Source organism: Nyctibius grandis, chromosome 16 (genome assembly GCF_013368605.1).
Source record: "Nyctibius grandis isolate bNycGra1 chromosome 16, bNycGra1.pri, whole genome shotgun sequence".
In the NCBI taxonomy this organism is placed as follows: domain Eukaryota; kingdom Metazoa; phylum Chordata; class Aves; order Nyctibiiformes; family Nyctibiidae; genus Nyctibius; species Nyctibius grandis.
This window is the reverse complement of record NC_090673.1, coordinates 6181565-6197343: the sequence shown is the minus strand read 5'-3', so window position 1 is coordinate 6197343 and position 15779 is coordinate 6181565. Positions and strand designations below refer to the sequence as shown.

General features: G+C 43.3%; 1 protein-coding gene across 6 annotated transcripts in view; it reads left to right on the top strand.

The window, feature by feature from the left end:
* The window catches only part of EXD3 (exonuclease 3'-5' domain containing 3), a 248277-nt gene that overhangs the window by 98488 nt on the left and 134010 nt on the right, over positions 1-15779 (top strand). For all 6 annotated transcript variants that reach the window (XM_068414141.1, XM_068414140.1, XM_068414138.1 and 3 more), the window contains 2 exons: positions 2481-2554; positions 4613-4651. In XM_068414141.1, the coding sequence (XP_068270242.1) occupies positions 2481-2554; positions 4613-4651 (113 nt within the window). The remainder of the gene's footprint in view (positions 1-2480; positions 2555-4612; positions 4652-15779) is intronic.

Here is a 15779-nt window from a genome sequence, read left to right as displayed (position 1 = left end):
GCTACTAGTGCTCCACAACCCAGTCATGATCCCAAAACCCCGTTGTACAAATGCTGAATAGAAGGATGGTCCCTGTTCTGAAAAGCTTAGGACATTGTCTTTTGCTCTGACCAACAGAATGTTGGTTTTGGCTCAGGAGGACCCGAGTTCAGACTCCTGTTCACTCAACTAGGTGTGCGACCTTGAGGAAGTTGCTCTGCCCTGAAGCACTTTGATTTCTGCAAATATAAGGTATAGATGGTCATGAAACTGCAGGGAGAAGGCCTGGCAAAGGCTCTGCGTCTGATCACATGCGTCACCCTCCTGCCCCAAAGCCAAAGGAGCTCCTTCTGTTACTTCTGGTATAAGTGGAATTTGGAACTTATTCTTAAAGACCTCCAAGGTAGAAAGTTTACAGTCTCCTATACAACCTATGCCAGTTCTTCTCTAGCCTTGCCGTGAGATTTTTATTGTTTTTTGGTTGTTTTTTCCTCCAAAAGTCTATCTGGACTTTCTCTTGCCTTTATGGCTTTTGGTAGATGCATCTCATGTAGATGCTGTTCTTTTGTATGTGTGTGATCCAGTTTCCACGTTCTTTTAGCTTCCTTCTTGTGTTTGAGATCAATAAAAGCTTCTGATTTAGTAGTTATGTCTCTTACTTCACTTCCAATTTTTCTACTGCCAGCTCTTCTGAACTGCTTTTCCCCTTATGAAGTATTTTCACATGAAATCTTACCTGCCAGTTCTCTGAGTTTATTGAAGTGCATTTCGTTGTTTTTATTTTGCTGTTCTTCCTTTCCTTAGAGCTTTGAACTCTTCATTTCATTGTCTTTTACCAAGTTACCTTTCATCCTCATGTTTTCAATTAATCCTTCTGTTTTTTGTAATAAAATACAGAAAACTGGGTTCAAACTCAGTTCCTTTGCTCCATCAGAATAGCAAATGCCACTAGTGCATTCAAAAATATTCCAGTCCATCTCTGTTCCTCTGTCCTGCTTTCTGCACAGATAACTGGGCACTGAAAAGCCCTCAGTTCTGCCAAGTCTTGTGCTTTGGGTGTTTCCTCTAGAAGCTCAAAGAAATAAACGTTCAATGGATCTTTTTGGTGACGTAGAGCAGTTGTGCTGTGTTTCTTTCTGAAGTGCTGAGATCTTTAAGTTAGGTGGTGATCTTATTAATTTTTCTGTTGATCTTGCCTTCTTTAAAGAATGTTGCTTTCCATAGGCTGATGATCTTTCCTCCAGATATTGGGATAATATCCGGAGGAAAGATCACCATATTTATTGGGATAATATCCTACAGGATAATTGCAATAATTTCCTCAGATCCTTTGAGGGCAAGGATATGTTGTCACACTGTGGAAGATTAATGTAAAAATAACAGCTTTAAATATTTCCATTTGAGATGGAAATGTTCAAGTTATGAGGTGATGCTTCAGGAGACTCTGGGAAGCTGCAGTAACTAGTGGTACATCAATTCATATCCCTCTGATTCCAGGGTCTGGTGTTCAGGGATCTTTCTTCGTTCTCTCAGTTTTGAATCCTCGGGCATGCCATGTGTGGGGCTATGGAGAGTGCTAAGCTTCGAGGCCCTTTGAGTCAGCACCACTAGTTTCTCCCCGTGTATTCTGATTCAAAGGTGGCTGCAGAGAATTGTCACTTTGCTATTTTCTGTTACCATTTCTGATTGCTGGTCCTGCTCCTTCCAACTACCAGTGAGGTGGTTTTAGCCACTGAAACCCCAATGAAGGCTTTGGTTACAACTTTCCCTGTACATGCATACCAGCACCTAGCGAGAACTGACAGATACATATGCTAATCCTAGTTAATGTATTTTATCTTCTGCATTTATCTCTCTTTGCAATAGATTTCAAAACAAGGTACTATGAGAAGATCTTGGTTTTTGCAGTTGTAATGAGGCATATCTAATGAAGATGACAGTAATAAAAATAATAACTGTTGCTTGCTAGCTCAGCAAAACAATAGTCGCCTCCCTCTTCGTATGGATATGGACCCTCTTTCATGGATATGTATTTTATCGGATAAACTTTAGCCACAAGATTGCATCCCAAGTATCATGTTCAAAACTGCTTCAATGAATTAACAGCACAGATTCCAATTAAATCAAAAAGACTGCAGCTGCAAGAGGTTGGAGGTGGTGCCTGTATGAGGATGGTACCTAATTAAAGGTGTGAAGTCATTGACTGTGAAGTGTATTGAACCAGCAAGTGGATCTTATCATTCAAGGGTGGTAGAACCAGAGATATCAGAACCAACCGAGGATTAGCATTGCTAATCATGGTGGAAAGTGTAAATAACAGTTCAGAGTTTAGATAAGCTGACAATGTGTGTGTCTGTCCGTCAGTGTTCCAAGTGTGATGGCATCCTGCCTTCCACACACCGAGTTTGAAATTGGGGACGGAAAAATGTAATGTCTAAACAGTAAAACTTGAAGGAAGTTCAGCTATGGTGTACACTGAAATGTCTTTCTCCTTCTTTTAGCTCTCTGCCCTAATGTCATAAATCAGCGGCACTTGAGAACTCTGAATTACCTCTTTTACAAGAGATTTGTTGAGGTACGTTTCTGTGTTGTGTGGCATGGGTGTGAATGAGGCTTTTTGTTTATTTTGCATTTTGAATTATGCAATTGATATGATTGGAATGTATTGATAGTATATGAGCAAGTTTTCATTGTGATTATTATTGTATAGAATCTGCCATTGGACCTGTTTTTTTCTGGGAATGAATGGTTTGTGTGTCCATATTCTAATGATTGGGTGTCGTGACTGCTCAGAGCTGGATGCTTCTTCACCACATCCACTGAGAGGAGACCTGGGGAGGATTGTGGATTTCAACATACTGCATCTCAAGGCTTTGGTGTTGGATGACATCATTCTAGAGAGCTTGGTCATCTGCAGTGAGAGAGTAGAAAGCATTTATCCAGGTGTATTTGTTTAGCAGAGTAGAATGGATTCTTGATCTCTTGTTCTGCTCTCTCTGGCCTTCCATTTCCTTTGTTTTGGAGTATTTGCTTCATTTAAAGTATCCAGGCTGGCCAGTTACTTCCATTAAGGTACATTTGGCAGCTGTTCCTGGACACAGTCCCTTCTTCTGAGAGCTCTTTGGTGTTCTCTGTTTACCATTCTCAGCTGTGTACGAGGTCTGGTTAAATGGCTCCTTTATCTCACTAGTATTTAAATTACATGCGTATATATCTCAAAGATGTTTTCTTTGAGGCTCTTACTCCCTGTTTGCTCTTGTACCTTTCCATAAAAGTGGCACTAGTAATCACTGTTACCTCTACCAGAAGTGGGGGTGAGGCTCAGGCCTCGGTGGCTGATCACAGAATAGAATCATAGAATCTCTTTGGTTGGAAAGGACCTTTAAGATCATCGAGTCCAACCGTTAACCCAACACTGCCAAGGCCACCACTAACCCATGTCCCTCAGCACCAATCATGGTGACTCCACCACTGCCCTGGGCAGCCTGTTCCAGTGCTTGACAACCCTTTTGGTGAAGAAATTGTTCCCCATATCCAATCTAAACCTCCCCTGGCACAACTTGAGGCCGTTTCCTCTTGTCCTATCACTTGTTACCTGGGAGAACAGACCGACTCTCACCCCGCTAGGCCTTCCTTTCAGGCAGTTGTAGAGAGCGAGAAGGTCTCTCCTCAGCCTCCTTTTCTCCAGGCTAAACCCCCCCAGGTCCCTCAGCCGCTCCTCATCACACTTGTGCTCCAGACCCTTCACCAGCTTCGTTGCCCTTCTCTGGACTCGCTCCAGCGTGTCTTTCTTGTAGTGAGGGGCCCAAAACTGAATACTCTCATGCAGCCTGTGTTCTTGGCAGAGCGGAGAGTAGGTGCCATCCTGAGTTTCTCCCCAGGGTTGACTCTGAACAACATTGGAGTGGGGATATTAACTTATGAGTTTCCTTTCCCAGACCTCACAATTCCAGAGGATTTTTCATAACTTGACTGTTGAGAACAGTTTGTATTTTTATATTCTGAAGGCTCAGCCTTGCAGATGATCCCTGAGATCACTTCCTTTCCTGGAGCCTGTGGGGATGGCTCTCCACTGGGCTAGCTCTTGAGGTGAACCTGTCATATGAACCATATGTCTATGGACATACTGCAAATCTGAGGTAAAGGCAACAGCAATGATCCATGCGTTCCACCAGACCATGGCCTGTTTCAGCTTTGCTCAGCGATGTCTCTGTCATTGCAAGAGCACCACGTGAGCTTTGAGGCATTCAGAAATGCTGCTGCACTTTGCAGAGTGTTGTTAATGTGATTAGTTTTCTGCAAATGAGCCCAGGACCCAGCTCCGAGTGATAATGAGAGTTCAGGCTACTGCTGGGTAAGGGCCTGCCATTGCCTGTGTGCTTTGATTGCATTTGAATTTTTTTGTCTTGTGTGTTGTAGTGTAACAGTTGTCTAAATTACTTCATCTAAGCTGTGTTTTTCTGCCATGCCCCGGCTGGTGATACGTGAGAAGCAGAGGTTTCCCGTGTGCTCCAGAATGCATTCCTCAATCACAGTTGATGCCAGTGTGTAAGATGGTGTGTTAAATTTCAGCTTGCTGTCTGTAGCATTCTCCCTTTTCTGAGAGAGCTCAGAAGTAATTTTGTCTTTTCAGAAAACCATGACTCAGGAGAATTGGACAGATCATGTTCAGGTGAGTATGGATTTCCCTTTCCCATTTTCTCAGGGTTATTTGCTTGGAGATTATTTTAAGATGTTCAGAATATCCAGCTCTGGATATTGTAGTCTACTAATTTTGTACTTTCTCATAACTTTGTAAGCATATAGCAAAATTGTACATGCAGGGAAGAGCAAGGAAGAAAATTTATATTTAAATTCCTGTTATGTCTTTAAAAATGCCCTAGTTTGGCTGGAGCATTTAGATAAGATTATCAAGTACATTCTTTTAGGTTTATGCTCTTATTTGTAAGTGAACACTACAAATATTTATGTTGATTGATTATAAGGAGGAGGGAAAAGAGAGTTCTCCTCAGGCAGCTAACAAGGTGTGTGAGTAAATCAGGACAAATGTTAGATTCCCTGTGCATGCTCCACTCTGATCATTTTCCAGCAGGTTTGGTAGGTGGCCGTTAGATATTGTTACTGCTACATCTTGTGCTGTTGGACACAAGTAATTTTAATAACACAGGAAGAAGGGTAGCAGTATTTTTTTTTCTTGGTGTATAAACAGGAGAGTTCAGGCAACCATGTTTTGGCCTGATGCTACAATAAATACATATGTGACAATGAAATATCAAGAAATTCCATGGTGACACACCATTAGCGTGTGTCACACCATTTATGTGTCCATGATATCCCTATGGAATTGCAACCTCATGGTGAGTGTTTGCTCCTTTTCTGTAACTCCTCTCAGTTTGAATTCTGCAGCCATTAGGGATTTCTGACCATGGGCTGGAGTCTTCCTTTGAAAATCCTTTGAATGGTCAGCGTGGGCCTCTGGTGGTAACAGGCCAGTCTGATGACTAAGGATCTCATGCATTTGAGATCTTAGGCACTGTGTGTATACACCAGCAAAATTACTTTTAAACATGAGATGTTTCTTCTCTCTTTCATGGGTCAGCAGGAAAAAGAATGATTCAAAAGGCATGAGGATGTGTTTTTTAAGACAGAGATCATTGATAAAATGCCCAGCAGCGCTTCATGGCAACTGTTAAAAACCTACTGAGTGTTTTCAGTGGTGAATATTTAACTTCTTTGTGTAGTTTATCATACCCATGTGAGAGGCCAGATTCTGTGAGGAAAGGAAGGGGTCTTGCCTCTTGATCTCAGTGATCTTATCCAGTGAAAGAACTTTTCAGGGTTCCCTTTGGTTCTCACAAGCTTAAAGGCCAGCGCAAGCGCTGGTGCCTTGCTGGATCAAGACCTGAGATGGGATTAGCCATGAACCTGTAGCAGACATCTTTGCCACAAGTTCTGGATGTACTTTGGTGTATGCAGTGAAGGGGTTTCTGTTGATGCTATGGTGGATAGTGGGAAAAACCTCCCAGTTATACACAATTGCAGATCGTGTCAATCACTTGGGGAGACAGGAGCCTTGAGAAGTGTTCAAGGCCAGGTTAGACAGGGCTTTGGACAACCTGGTCTGGTGGAAAGGTGTCCCTGCTTGTAACAGGGGGGTTGGAATTAGGGGATCTTTAAGGTCCCTTCCAACCCAAACCACTCTGTGATTCTATGAATATCTATTCATATTCATCTATTCATATCTGCTCTCTGAAGAGCACTTGTTTGGTGCCTGGTAAGACAGCTCTCTGGAGAACTACACAGAGCTTGACTGCATGATGGACTATGGTAGAAGTTCATCTTTGCATTCCCAAAGTATTCCAAACTTTGTATTTTCTGCATGCTGCCAACTTATATTTTTGATAACTAGGTAATTATCACAAGAGTAGTGCTTAAACTTGCCTGTTATCAGTCCTGACTCAGTGCTATCAGAGATTACTGTCTTTGGCATCACTTTAAAGCGATCAGAATCTGTACCTGTGCATCTGGAGGAAACCAAAGTAATTGCATGTGCAGGTAGGCTTCTGCGTCACGCTGCTGGCAGCATGGCTGTGCTGAACAAAAGAGAAGTTACAATGGAGGAATCTCTGAGCAAGTTTTGTTTTTCAGTGCAAAAACTAAGCTTGTCCGGAACTTTATTGTTTTAGAAAGATTGGGCTTTACATGAGGGAAAGGTTCAACTTTCTACTCAGAGCTTTACCTATGACCTGACGTGTTTTGACCAAAAAAATCCATTAGGCTCCTTGTGGAGCTGGAGAGAGTTATTGTTTGTGTTGTACGTCACATTCATGTGTTTAGTTCAGGCTCACAGACAATTTGTATCTCCCAGGCTCTGCCTGGCGATGCAGTATTAAAGACACGTAGCGCTGGGTAGGAAGCAGAGGATGGGATGCAGTGTGACCTCTGGGTCACCTGAGGGAATGGGAACCAAAACTCCCAAGAGACTCCATAGCGGCAAACTCTGTCAGAATTTTTGGATAATGTTTTCAATTTTAAGCCATAGAATCACAGAGTGGTTTGGGCTGGAAGGGACCTTAAAGACCATCTAGTTCCAATCCCCTGCCATGGGCAGGGACACCTTCCACCAGACCAGGTTGCTCCAAGCCCCATCCAACCTGGCCTTGAACACTGCCAGGGAGGGGGCAGCCACAGCTTCTCTGGGCAACCCGGGCCACTGTCTCACAGTGAAGAATAAGAAGTTGAAATTCTTCATGGGTTTAAAGCCCATTTTTGCTTAATTCTGTGCTGCAGACATAACAAAAGACTTAAAGATATCGAGAGCCCTGGTGAAAGTGGTGTCTCTCCTTGTTCAGTGGTGCTGACCACGTCACGTTTGGTATGGTGGGCGATAGACATTTCTGGGCTGGTATTTCTTTTTGTTCGCCCTGAGCAGTACAAGTACAGAATTTTCCTGTTCCTACCCTGTGGCATGAGTTGAAGGTGCGATCTTGACTGCTCCTACAAAAGGCAGAAACTCGGTAGTTAATTGTGGGGCCAACAGAACCTGTTTCCAGCCCTGTAGCAAACTGGTTTTGCCCCCTCTGCCTTGCCAGCGCCCGCGATGCCAATCTGCTGTCCAGGCTCTGGCTGCGCAGGCAGGGATGGCAGGCAGAGGAGGCAGGAGGGGAAAGCAAAGGGATCAAAACGTCTTCATACCCTAGGGAAACTGCCCGCATCACAACTGCCTGTTGGCAAGCCTGGGTAGCCCAGGAGGAGAGCTACCGTTTGTGTCATCTTCCCCAAGCAGAGATACCTGGAGGGCAGAGGGAGGGGACGAGTACTCTTCTTGCACAGTGCCAGCTGCATCGCTATTCATTAGCTTGCCTAACTGATTCTGAGCTGGAGAGTGCCTGTCTTCACAAGCAGAGGGGAAGGTGTGTAGGATATTGATGGTAGATAGGCACGAAAAAAAGAGGCAGGGCATGAGCCAATTGACTGCTTTGCTGCATGCCCTTCTGCTTCCATTTTTGCATGCTTCGTATTTTTTGTAGCTTTAATCAGCTGCATTAAGATGGTAGAATTGGGTCGAGCAACCACAGAACAGCCGATATATGACACTGATGAGATGTGTTCAGGAAGGGTCATCCTGCCAGTGACTGCAGAGAGCACTCGGCCAGCAGCAAGAGGAGCTTATTGAAAGCTGATGTTTCCCTGCAAATTCTGCAGGACAAAATCACTTTGAGGCTAAAAAGCATGTAAGGTGTTTTTCAATCATGTGCCAAGCTTTCAAAAAGTGAACACACATGGAACAATAATATCTATGATGAGCAGAGTAGAGAAGCAACTCTGTACCAGTGGTTTAGATGTCAGATAGCATCTGAGATACTTGCATGAGGTTGGCAATATGACATGGGACCTACCAGGGAGCACTCCCTTCTTGGGTGGCAGCTGGAGCCTGAGGACATCTCAAATAGCACCAGACACCTGTGTTTTGGTGACCTGGAATTCTCCTGATTTAACAGAGGGCTTGGGAATAGGAGAGTCTGGTATTTTGCAGCACCGAGCTTTAAGATCCCTTCCAACCCAAACTAGTCTGTGATTCTATGACTGCAGAAGAGCTCACCAGTTGGTACAGTTTAAAATGTTATCTCAGGGTACTTTGGCCCAAGAAGTATGTGAGTTTATTTGGACTTCCTGCTATGAAATTCCTTCTCCCGTGGAGCAGAACCGGGTGCCAGTGCACAGCAATGTAGCTCTTCATTTGGGGCAATAACTAGAATAAGCGTTGGGCAGGGTTAAAACCAGTTAGTTTATTTAGGACTGTCAGTGTTATAATCACCTGTTTTACAAGGTGTCTGGGACAGTGAAGTGGTAGCAATGGTACTTCCACTTTTATGGACCTTGAGCCAAAGCACCTTTTGTTGCTAAATCAAAAAATCAAAATGTGCTAGTGTTTGCACGGTGGAAACTGTTCCGTACTTTCTCAAATGTAAAAATCTTAAACCCTTCCAAAACTAATGCTCAGAAAAAGCTCTGGTGTTTGAAAAGATGTTCCTTGTTCTTTGGGCACTCATCATGAGCTGCAGCTCATCAGCCAGCCCTTTTGCCATCCAGTGGTTGCAACCACTCTGCCCTTCATTTCGGTGTGTGCCACTTGATAGAAGGGTACGGGGATACAATGCCTGGAAAAGCGGCCCTTCGTTTTTTTTTCAGGCCCCTGTTTTGCAGCTATTCTGTCTGCTCTGGTCTTGCATGAGAATGAAGCAGATGAACCCTGGATCCAGCTGTTCACCGTGTTCAGCGCTGGGAGAGGTTGCAGCTAATCTCCTCTCCTTCTCCAGCTGTGGCAATGAGATAACTTATTTATTTTAAAATTTCTGACCATGAAAATCAAACACTGTGCCAGCTCGTTCTCTGGGTGACCAGGGGTGAGATGCTGGTAATTCATAGCAAATGTATAACTCCAGTTCCACTAAAATTCTAGGGTTGTTATGCTATTTTGCAGATAATATTCAGAAATCTGCCCAAACAGAAGGTATAAAAGTGCCCCCCTTTATGTAAAATACATTTGAAAAACTTTGACAATTCGTAGTCTTTAATAAGTGTAAATTATCTTACACTACAGCAAGGAGTTGATGTAATCTTATTTATTTAACCATTTAATTTCTAAATGGCAAACATTCTCAATGACTGATGCCAAGATCCTAGTGCGCTCTTTTTGTACACGACCATTTTGACCTCAATTAAAGTGTAACTACCTCTGGAATAAAATGTAATAGCAGTTATGCTGAAGGACGTAATTTTTAAGGGGAATTTAAAGGGCAGAATGCAATTATTTTTTTTTAAAGTTTTTGTGGCCAGAACACCTGGCCAGTAATCCTGCTCTGGGGAATCTTTAATAAGGGCAAGAGGTCAGAAAAGCCACTTTGCAAATATCCACATCTAGTGTCCTTCCCCAGGATTCCTGAGCTTAGGCAAACTTTTAAATTGGCTCGAGATTGTTTTGAGTACAGCAACATCCCCATAGTGTGAGGAACTTAATATCTGTGGGGAATTAAGCAATCTGCACAACGCAAATGGGAATGATATTCAGAAGGTGATTAATAAATGACATGTCTTTCGGTATAAGTCTGCATGTCAAATTACCTTTCGCTCTGTGTTCGAGCAAGCTGTTTATTCAGGGATATAATGGATTTCATCACTCAGACGTCAAATCTAGACTGGCTGTTTTCCTGGAAGGTAGAAACCAGAACTAGTTTAACCAGCCGTTGTGTGGAGTCCCTTGCTAGTATTTATGGCCTCTTTTTTAGCAGGAAATTAGAACCAGTGGGTGATTGTTTTTGTTCCTTCTGGCCTTAAAGGTCTCAGGGGAGGGATCATCAGCTGAAATAAATTTTCATGGTTCTACTAGTGTTGCTTGGGTTGAGGTGGTGCTTGGGCTGAGGAGCTGTCCCACTTGAGCGCGGGTAGCCCCGACTATGGGAGTGTATATAAATATGCAGGAGCTACTCCTTGTCTCTCTTTTGCCCGCAGTTTGCCTGTTCAGCTATCTGCAAAACAACTGCATTTATCTTTTCACAACTTTAGGCAGCTTCTTAACAGCTGCTGTTTAAAAAAAGAGATTTTTTTTTTTTCCTTTTCACTTTTGCAAAATAGATGGTATTTAGACCTGGACCAGTGACAGGTTTAAGATCTGGTATCTGCCTTGTGAAGCCAGGACTGAGGGAATTGCTTTATATCAGTTGAGAACTGGCAGTCCTCCTTCCCCCAGTGTCCACTTGTTGCTCCCATTGCTCCTTTCATTCCTCTTCCTGCGTTTTGTCCCCTGTTCAGGGACAGACCAGAAACTCAGCGGTGGTGGGAGGGCTTTGGCAATCCCTTTGCTTTCGCCCCGTGCCTTTTTCTTTCGATTTACTATTCTTGTTGGAGGTCTCTGGGGAGAACATATAGCCACAATGTGATGTAAAAGTATATAGTACCTAAGGGAATATTAAACTATGGAAAAACTGGACAATAAAAGTAGCAGGCAAAGTATAGATTTCCTTCTGTTTTTCAGTTTGGTTTGTAAACGGTGTCATACATTTATTGATAGCTGAAATAACATCAGAGTTGCGAAGCAAAAGGACTTACTGATAGGGCTGATGCAGAAAACAGGCACATCTGTGACTGTCTCAGGAAAAGCATAACGTCATGCTTCAGTTACGTTCTGCTTTCTGGATAGAGAGCAGTAAAATATGCATCTGTACTAATGAAGTTAGCACTGTTGGTCTAAAAGAAATGGGAACTTCTCATTTAACAAACCCACAGCTGTTGTGGGAGAAATACATGGGAAAAGCCAAGCATCCAGTGTGTTCCGTGCCTTACTGTCTAAAGAAAAGTCTATCAGAGGATGATGTATACAGTTAGATGTAAATACCTCCATGTACCTCCTGCATGGCTTAGAGAGGATTATTTTCTGTAAGACCTGGAGGACTGGTGTGCCTAATGATAATTATGGTAATTTTATTTATAACAAATCCAGCCATTTCTAGATAAACAAATTGTGGTTAAGCACAAACATACTAACGAGTTCTGGTGGAATTTTACAGTAGGTACAAAGAAGCTAAGAAAAACTGCTGTTGTTTTCTGTATTATCTACCAAATTGTCAATAATGTCAAAAACACTTTAAAAAATCAGCCAAGAATTTCTCTGGAGTGATGGAAAATGTGTTTGCTCAATAACTTTGGAAAAGCAGCTCATGTTTACTGAAGTGTGGATCTACAGGGCCAATTTCTGGGGATCCAGCAGAAGCTTATGGGAGCTGGGTGTCTGTCTTCTGCTTCAGTGGGGTATTAACAAGTAATTCCTTTGAAAGCTCAGAACCTCAGTTTTAAAAGTTGTGGCCTAATAGCCTTTATGTGCAGACATATTAAGTACTGGAGAGTAAAGAAAGGAAACTGGAGAGAGCACACTGGGGAAAAAAAATCTCCTTTAAATTGTTTTGGGATGTTAGAGATGCTTTCTGACCTTAAACCCCCTGCAACCAGACAGGGCTAGCTTGCTGCTAAGCAGTAGAATTACATTTCTGTCACTAGCAGGCATTCATTCAAAAGCACAACTTCATCAGAAAGAGATTTGGTATGGTATAAAAAAGAGGCTAATTGGCTTACGGCTGTAGGTTGAGAGGTCAGTATTAGATTAAAGAGTTAAGAGCATCAGCCAGCGGTTAGACTGAACTGATGGGCCCTGGTGGCATGTTTAATTCAGCCAAAGGGGAGAAGCATCTTAGAAGTAGGAAACAATATAGGAAGGACAATAATCCAAAACCTTATAGGAATATGTGGAATATGCAAGGTCCTTAAAAGCTACGTCAGGAGGTTAATACAGTCATTTCCAGGAAACCTGTTACTGACTCCAAACTGCATCAGCTGTAGGATTGTGAACTGCAAAGTAAAAAATGGGGACAGCCTCACTTAAAAAATCCTCGTGTTCCTTTTGCTCTAAGACAAAGGGAACCATATCAAGAGCCCTGACGTTGGCCTCTCCAGCAGAACTAGGGAAAGGCGAAGAGGAGGATGGACACAGGGCTTGGCTGCTAGCACAGAAGGAGAGGGTGCGTTCACTGCTTTTTAAAAGTGTGAAGCAAATAGGTCATCAGCAGGGCTCTGCACGTGTTCTGTTTGTGAGTGGGAGACAGCTCTTATTTGCAGCTCTGTGGCATGAGATAACGCGATACTCTTGCCCTGTGGTAGTTTCTGCGTGCTCGGGGATGTGCAGATGTAGGGGGCTACATTAAAGCCTTGTGCATATTCACACACGTGCACAGATCTGCTCTTCTGTTCTTACCCAGCCAGCAGTAAAACTACCCAGTCATTCAATAATCATCCCAGATTATTTAAACCCCTGTAATCGATTGGTACCTGTCTGAGTGCTTCCACAGATAGATCTTGGATTCTAAAAGCCTGTGCAAATCAGCTGCCTTGCACAAAGATGGTCGGGCTATTTGCAATTGAGAGTTTGGCTGTATTATACTTTTAGGCGAGATTAGTTCACCAGTTCCCTGCCAAGAAGAGAACCACATAAACAGAGGATTGTTTAGAAACAAAAAAAGTTCCTCTTGACAGAGAAGTCAAGTAAATGGGAAGAAACAGGAAACTAATCTTTCCTTGTTCTCTCTGAAAGAATGCATATCTCTGAGGAATGTCGTAATTATGGATTTAGGAAATCAGTCCAATATGCCAGGGTGTGAATTTCAGAGTTCATTCAGTCAACCCTCTCAAGCATTTCTCCTTCAGAACAAAATACACCAGGAGTTTAAATGTACCAAAAGAGATTAAAGGAGAGAAAAATCTGCTGCCAAGCTTTGCTTTTGGTAAAGATCCTGCGGATACTTATTACTGCTTTGACTATGAGCCAGGTGAGGTTTGTGCCTGGTAAAATAGAAATAAGTGGTAACCCCTGTTTTTCCTGTGGGCATCTCTTTTTCATAGACTAATGATGGGAAGAGTTAGTGCTCCTGAGCAAGCATTCCGTCATCAAGATTTTTGCTTATTCATTTTGAAGACTTTAGTAAATAGAAAAATGTCCCCTGCTGGGAAAGCCACATGAGCGTGTTCTGAGAGAGAAAGGAACCTAAAACCAAGTTCCTAACTATTGTGAAGGAAGCCTGGGCTGGAACAGATCCCTAAGCAGAGCAGAGCTGGGGAGAGTGCTAGGTGTGAATACAAGGCACAGCAAGGCTCAGGAAGGTAAATGAAACAGCCCACGGTGAGCATTGCTGAGGAGCTCCAGCATGGCCTGGAGAAGGGCTTTCAAAGGCAGGTCAGGAGCTCTCAGAAACCTGCTTAGAAGCAGCAGTGGAGAAGAGACCCAAGAAGTCTGATGTCAGTGAAGCTCATGGCTGAGTTAAAACAAAAGCAAAGCAATTAGCTTGCTACTTCTGTTCTTTGGCAATGAACACGGGAGATTTTAGGTTAATTCCACTTCAGAGATTACAGGCATTTTAATTAAAGTAGTGATACAGGTGAGAACCTGGAGCTCTTTGATGACCAGTCCTTCATGCAGCTACTCCCCAAGAAAAGTGCAGATTTGAGGGGTATTGCTGTACATCAGGAATAAGTGTGGGCAGAGCAACATTGCAGCCTGGTATCGGAGGACTCCTATAGAAGGCTGTTAAAATACATCCAGAGACAGGACTAAGTAACAGGAGATGCCTGCTTTGCTGCTTGACCTCATAACTTGGAATTTGACCTAAGCAGGGAGAATGGAGTAGGGAGAGAATGAGAAAGAGATTTCTGAGGCTCTTCCCCTGTCTGCAGATCCTTCCTCCTGAAAAGTCTGCATTGACCGTGTGGAGCTGACACAGGCTGGACCCGAGCAGGAAATCCTCCCGCCCCGCTGGGGAGTAAATGTGCTGGAATTCCACAACTTTTTGGAAAAAGGAAGGTGGAGCTTTCAAATTCTTACTCTGTATGTGACTGGGTATGGGAACATTTCATTGAGTGTTTGGTTGGGTTAATTGTATACTGGTTTGGCTCGTTGGGGTTGTTATTAGGGTCATCCAAAACAAATGGGAAGGTGTCATGGTGGCTTCAGCTCACGTATATCCTGACAAACCGATGAAGTGTAACCCTGCGAGCTCATTTAGCAGCAGCAGTGGAGACACAGCAGCAGTGGTTTTGTTCCTGCAGGCTCTTCCTCTTGACACATGTGCAGCCCTCGCAGCCCTGTAGTGAAGCAGTGCTTTCATTCTCTGTTCCTGACCCGCAATGCTGTCACGCTCTGGCAGCGTGCGGCTGTCCCTGCGGTCCCTTGCGGTGCTTTTGTAGCTGGAGTGGAGTTCCTGCAGATAGATCCTATAGTATGAATGGATGTCATACACTTCTGCTAAGTTGGAGTTTGGAATAATCACGTTTGATGGTAATCCTTCAGGCAGCCTCCTGGCTTAGCAGAAAGTCGTGTTTTCCTCGTACGGGCTTCCATGCTTCAAGATGCAAACTGAAACAGAGTTATGAAATGGTGACTTTTGTAGCAAGTTGATGAAAGTGCTTGGCAATTGTGTAAGCCTGAGGAGTTGTGTTGGGTCATGTGAGGGCCAGGCTCAGTGAACCTCAGTAGCAGTGCAGGTCACCTAATGTGCGGTGTATGATGGGAGCCTTCACTTTCTTAAACGGGAGAGCACAATTTGCCATTAGCGATGCTTTGTTCGTGTGTGTGTGTGACATAATGACAAAAGGCGGATAGATAAATGCTACTTCAAAATACACTGGGAAGATAAGGGTTGCCAGTTTGTCTTCAATGCACTGTGTTATTGGACTTAGACAAAGCAGCTACTGTGATAAGTAACATACTACTTTGTGCTCTGAGAGTTTGGCCAATTTCCCCATCCTCATTCATCTTCAGTCTTGCCAAGTGCTGGAATGCTCCCAGCAAATATCTCCAGCCTGCCATCGTGGGACCAAGAGGTGTGAGAAATCTGGAAGCATATCAAAACTGTGGGGCTTATGTATTCAGAACAAGTCCTTGGTCCTTTGCTGATCTCTGGGATGAATAATATTCAGTAACTCTGGGACCAGGGTTAGGTTAGAATTCAGAAGACGCCTCTGTAGTGACTGTGAGAAAGGGATTTTGGGGAGAAGCACAGACCCTCAGGACAGACTTCACACTGAAGTGAAGGAAAAAGAAATTATATCTTAAAAAGCAAGTAGGGTAAGGTTATCTTAGTCTATTTGTTAAGGAATTGTATGTTTGTTTTTTATGGATAGCATGCAATTATTTCTCTCTGCAGACAAAGGTTATTTTAATAGTGTTAGCCTGAGTCTATAGCTCATTAAAGACATAC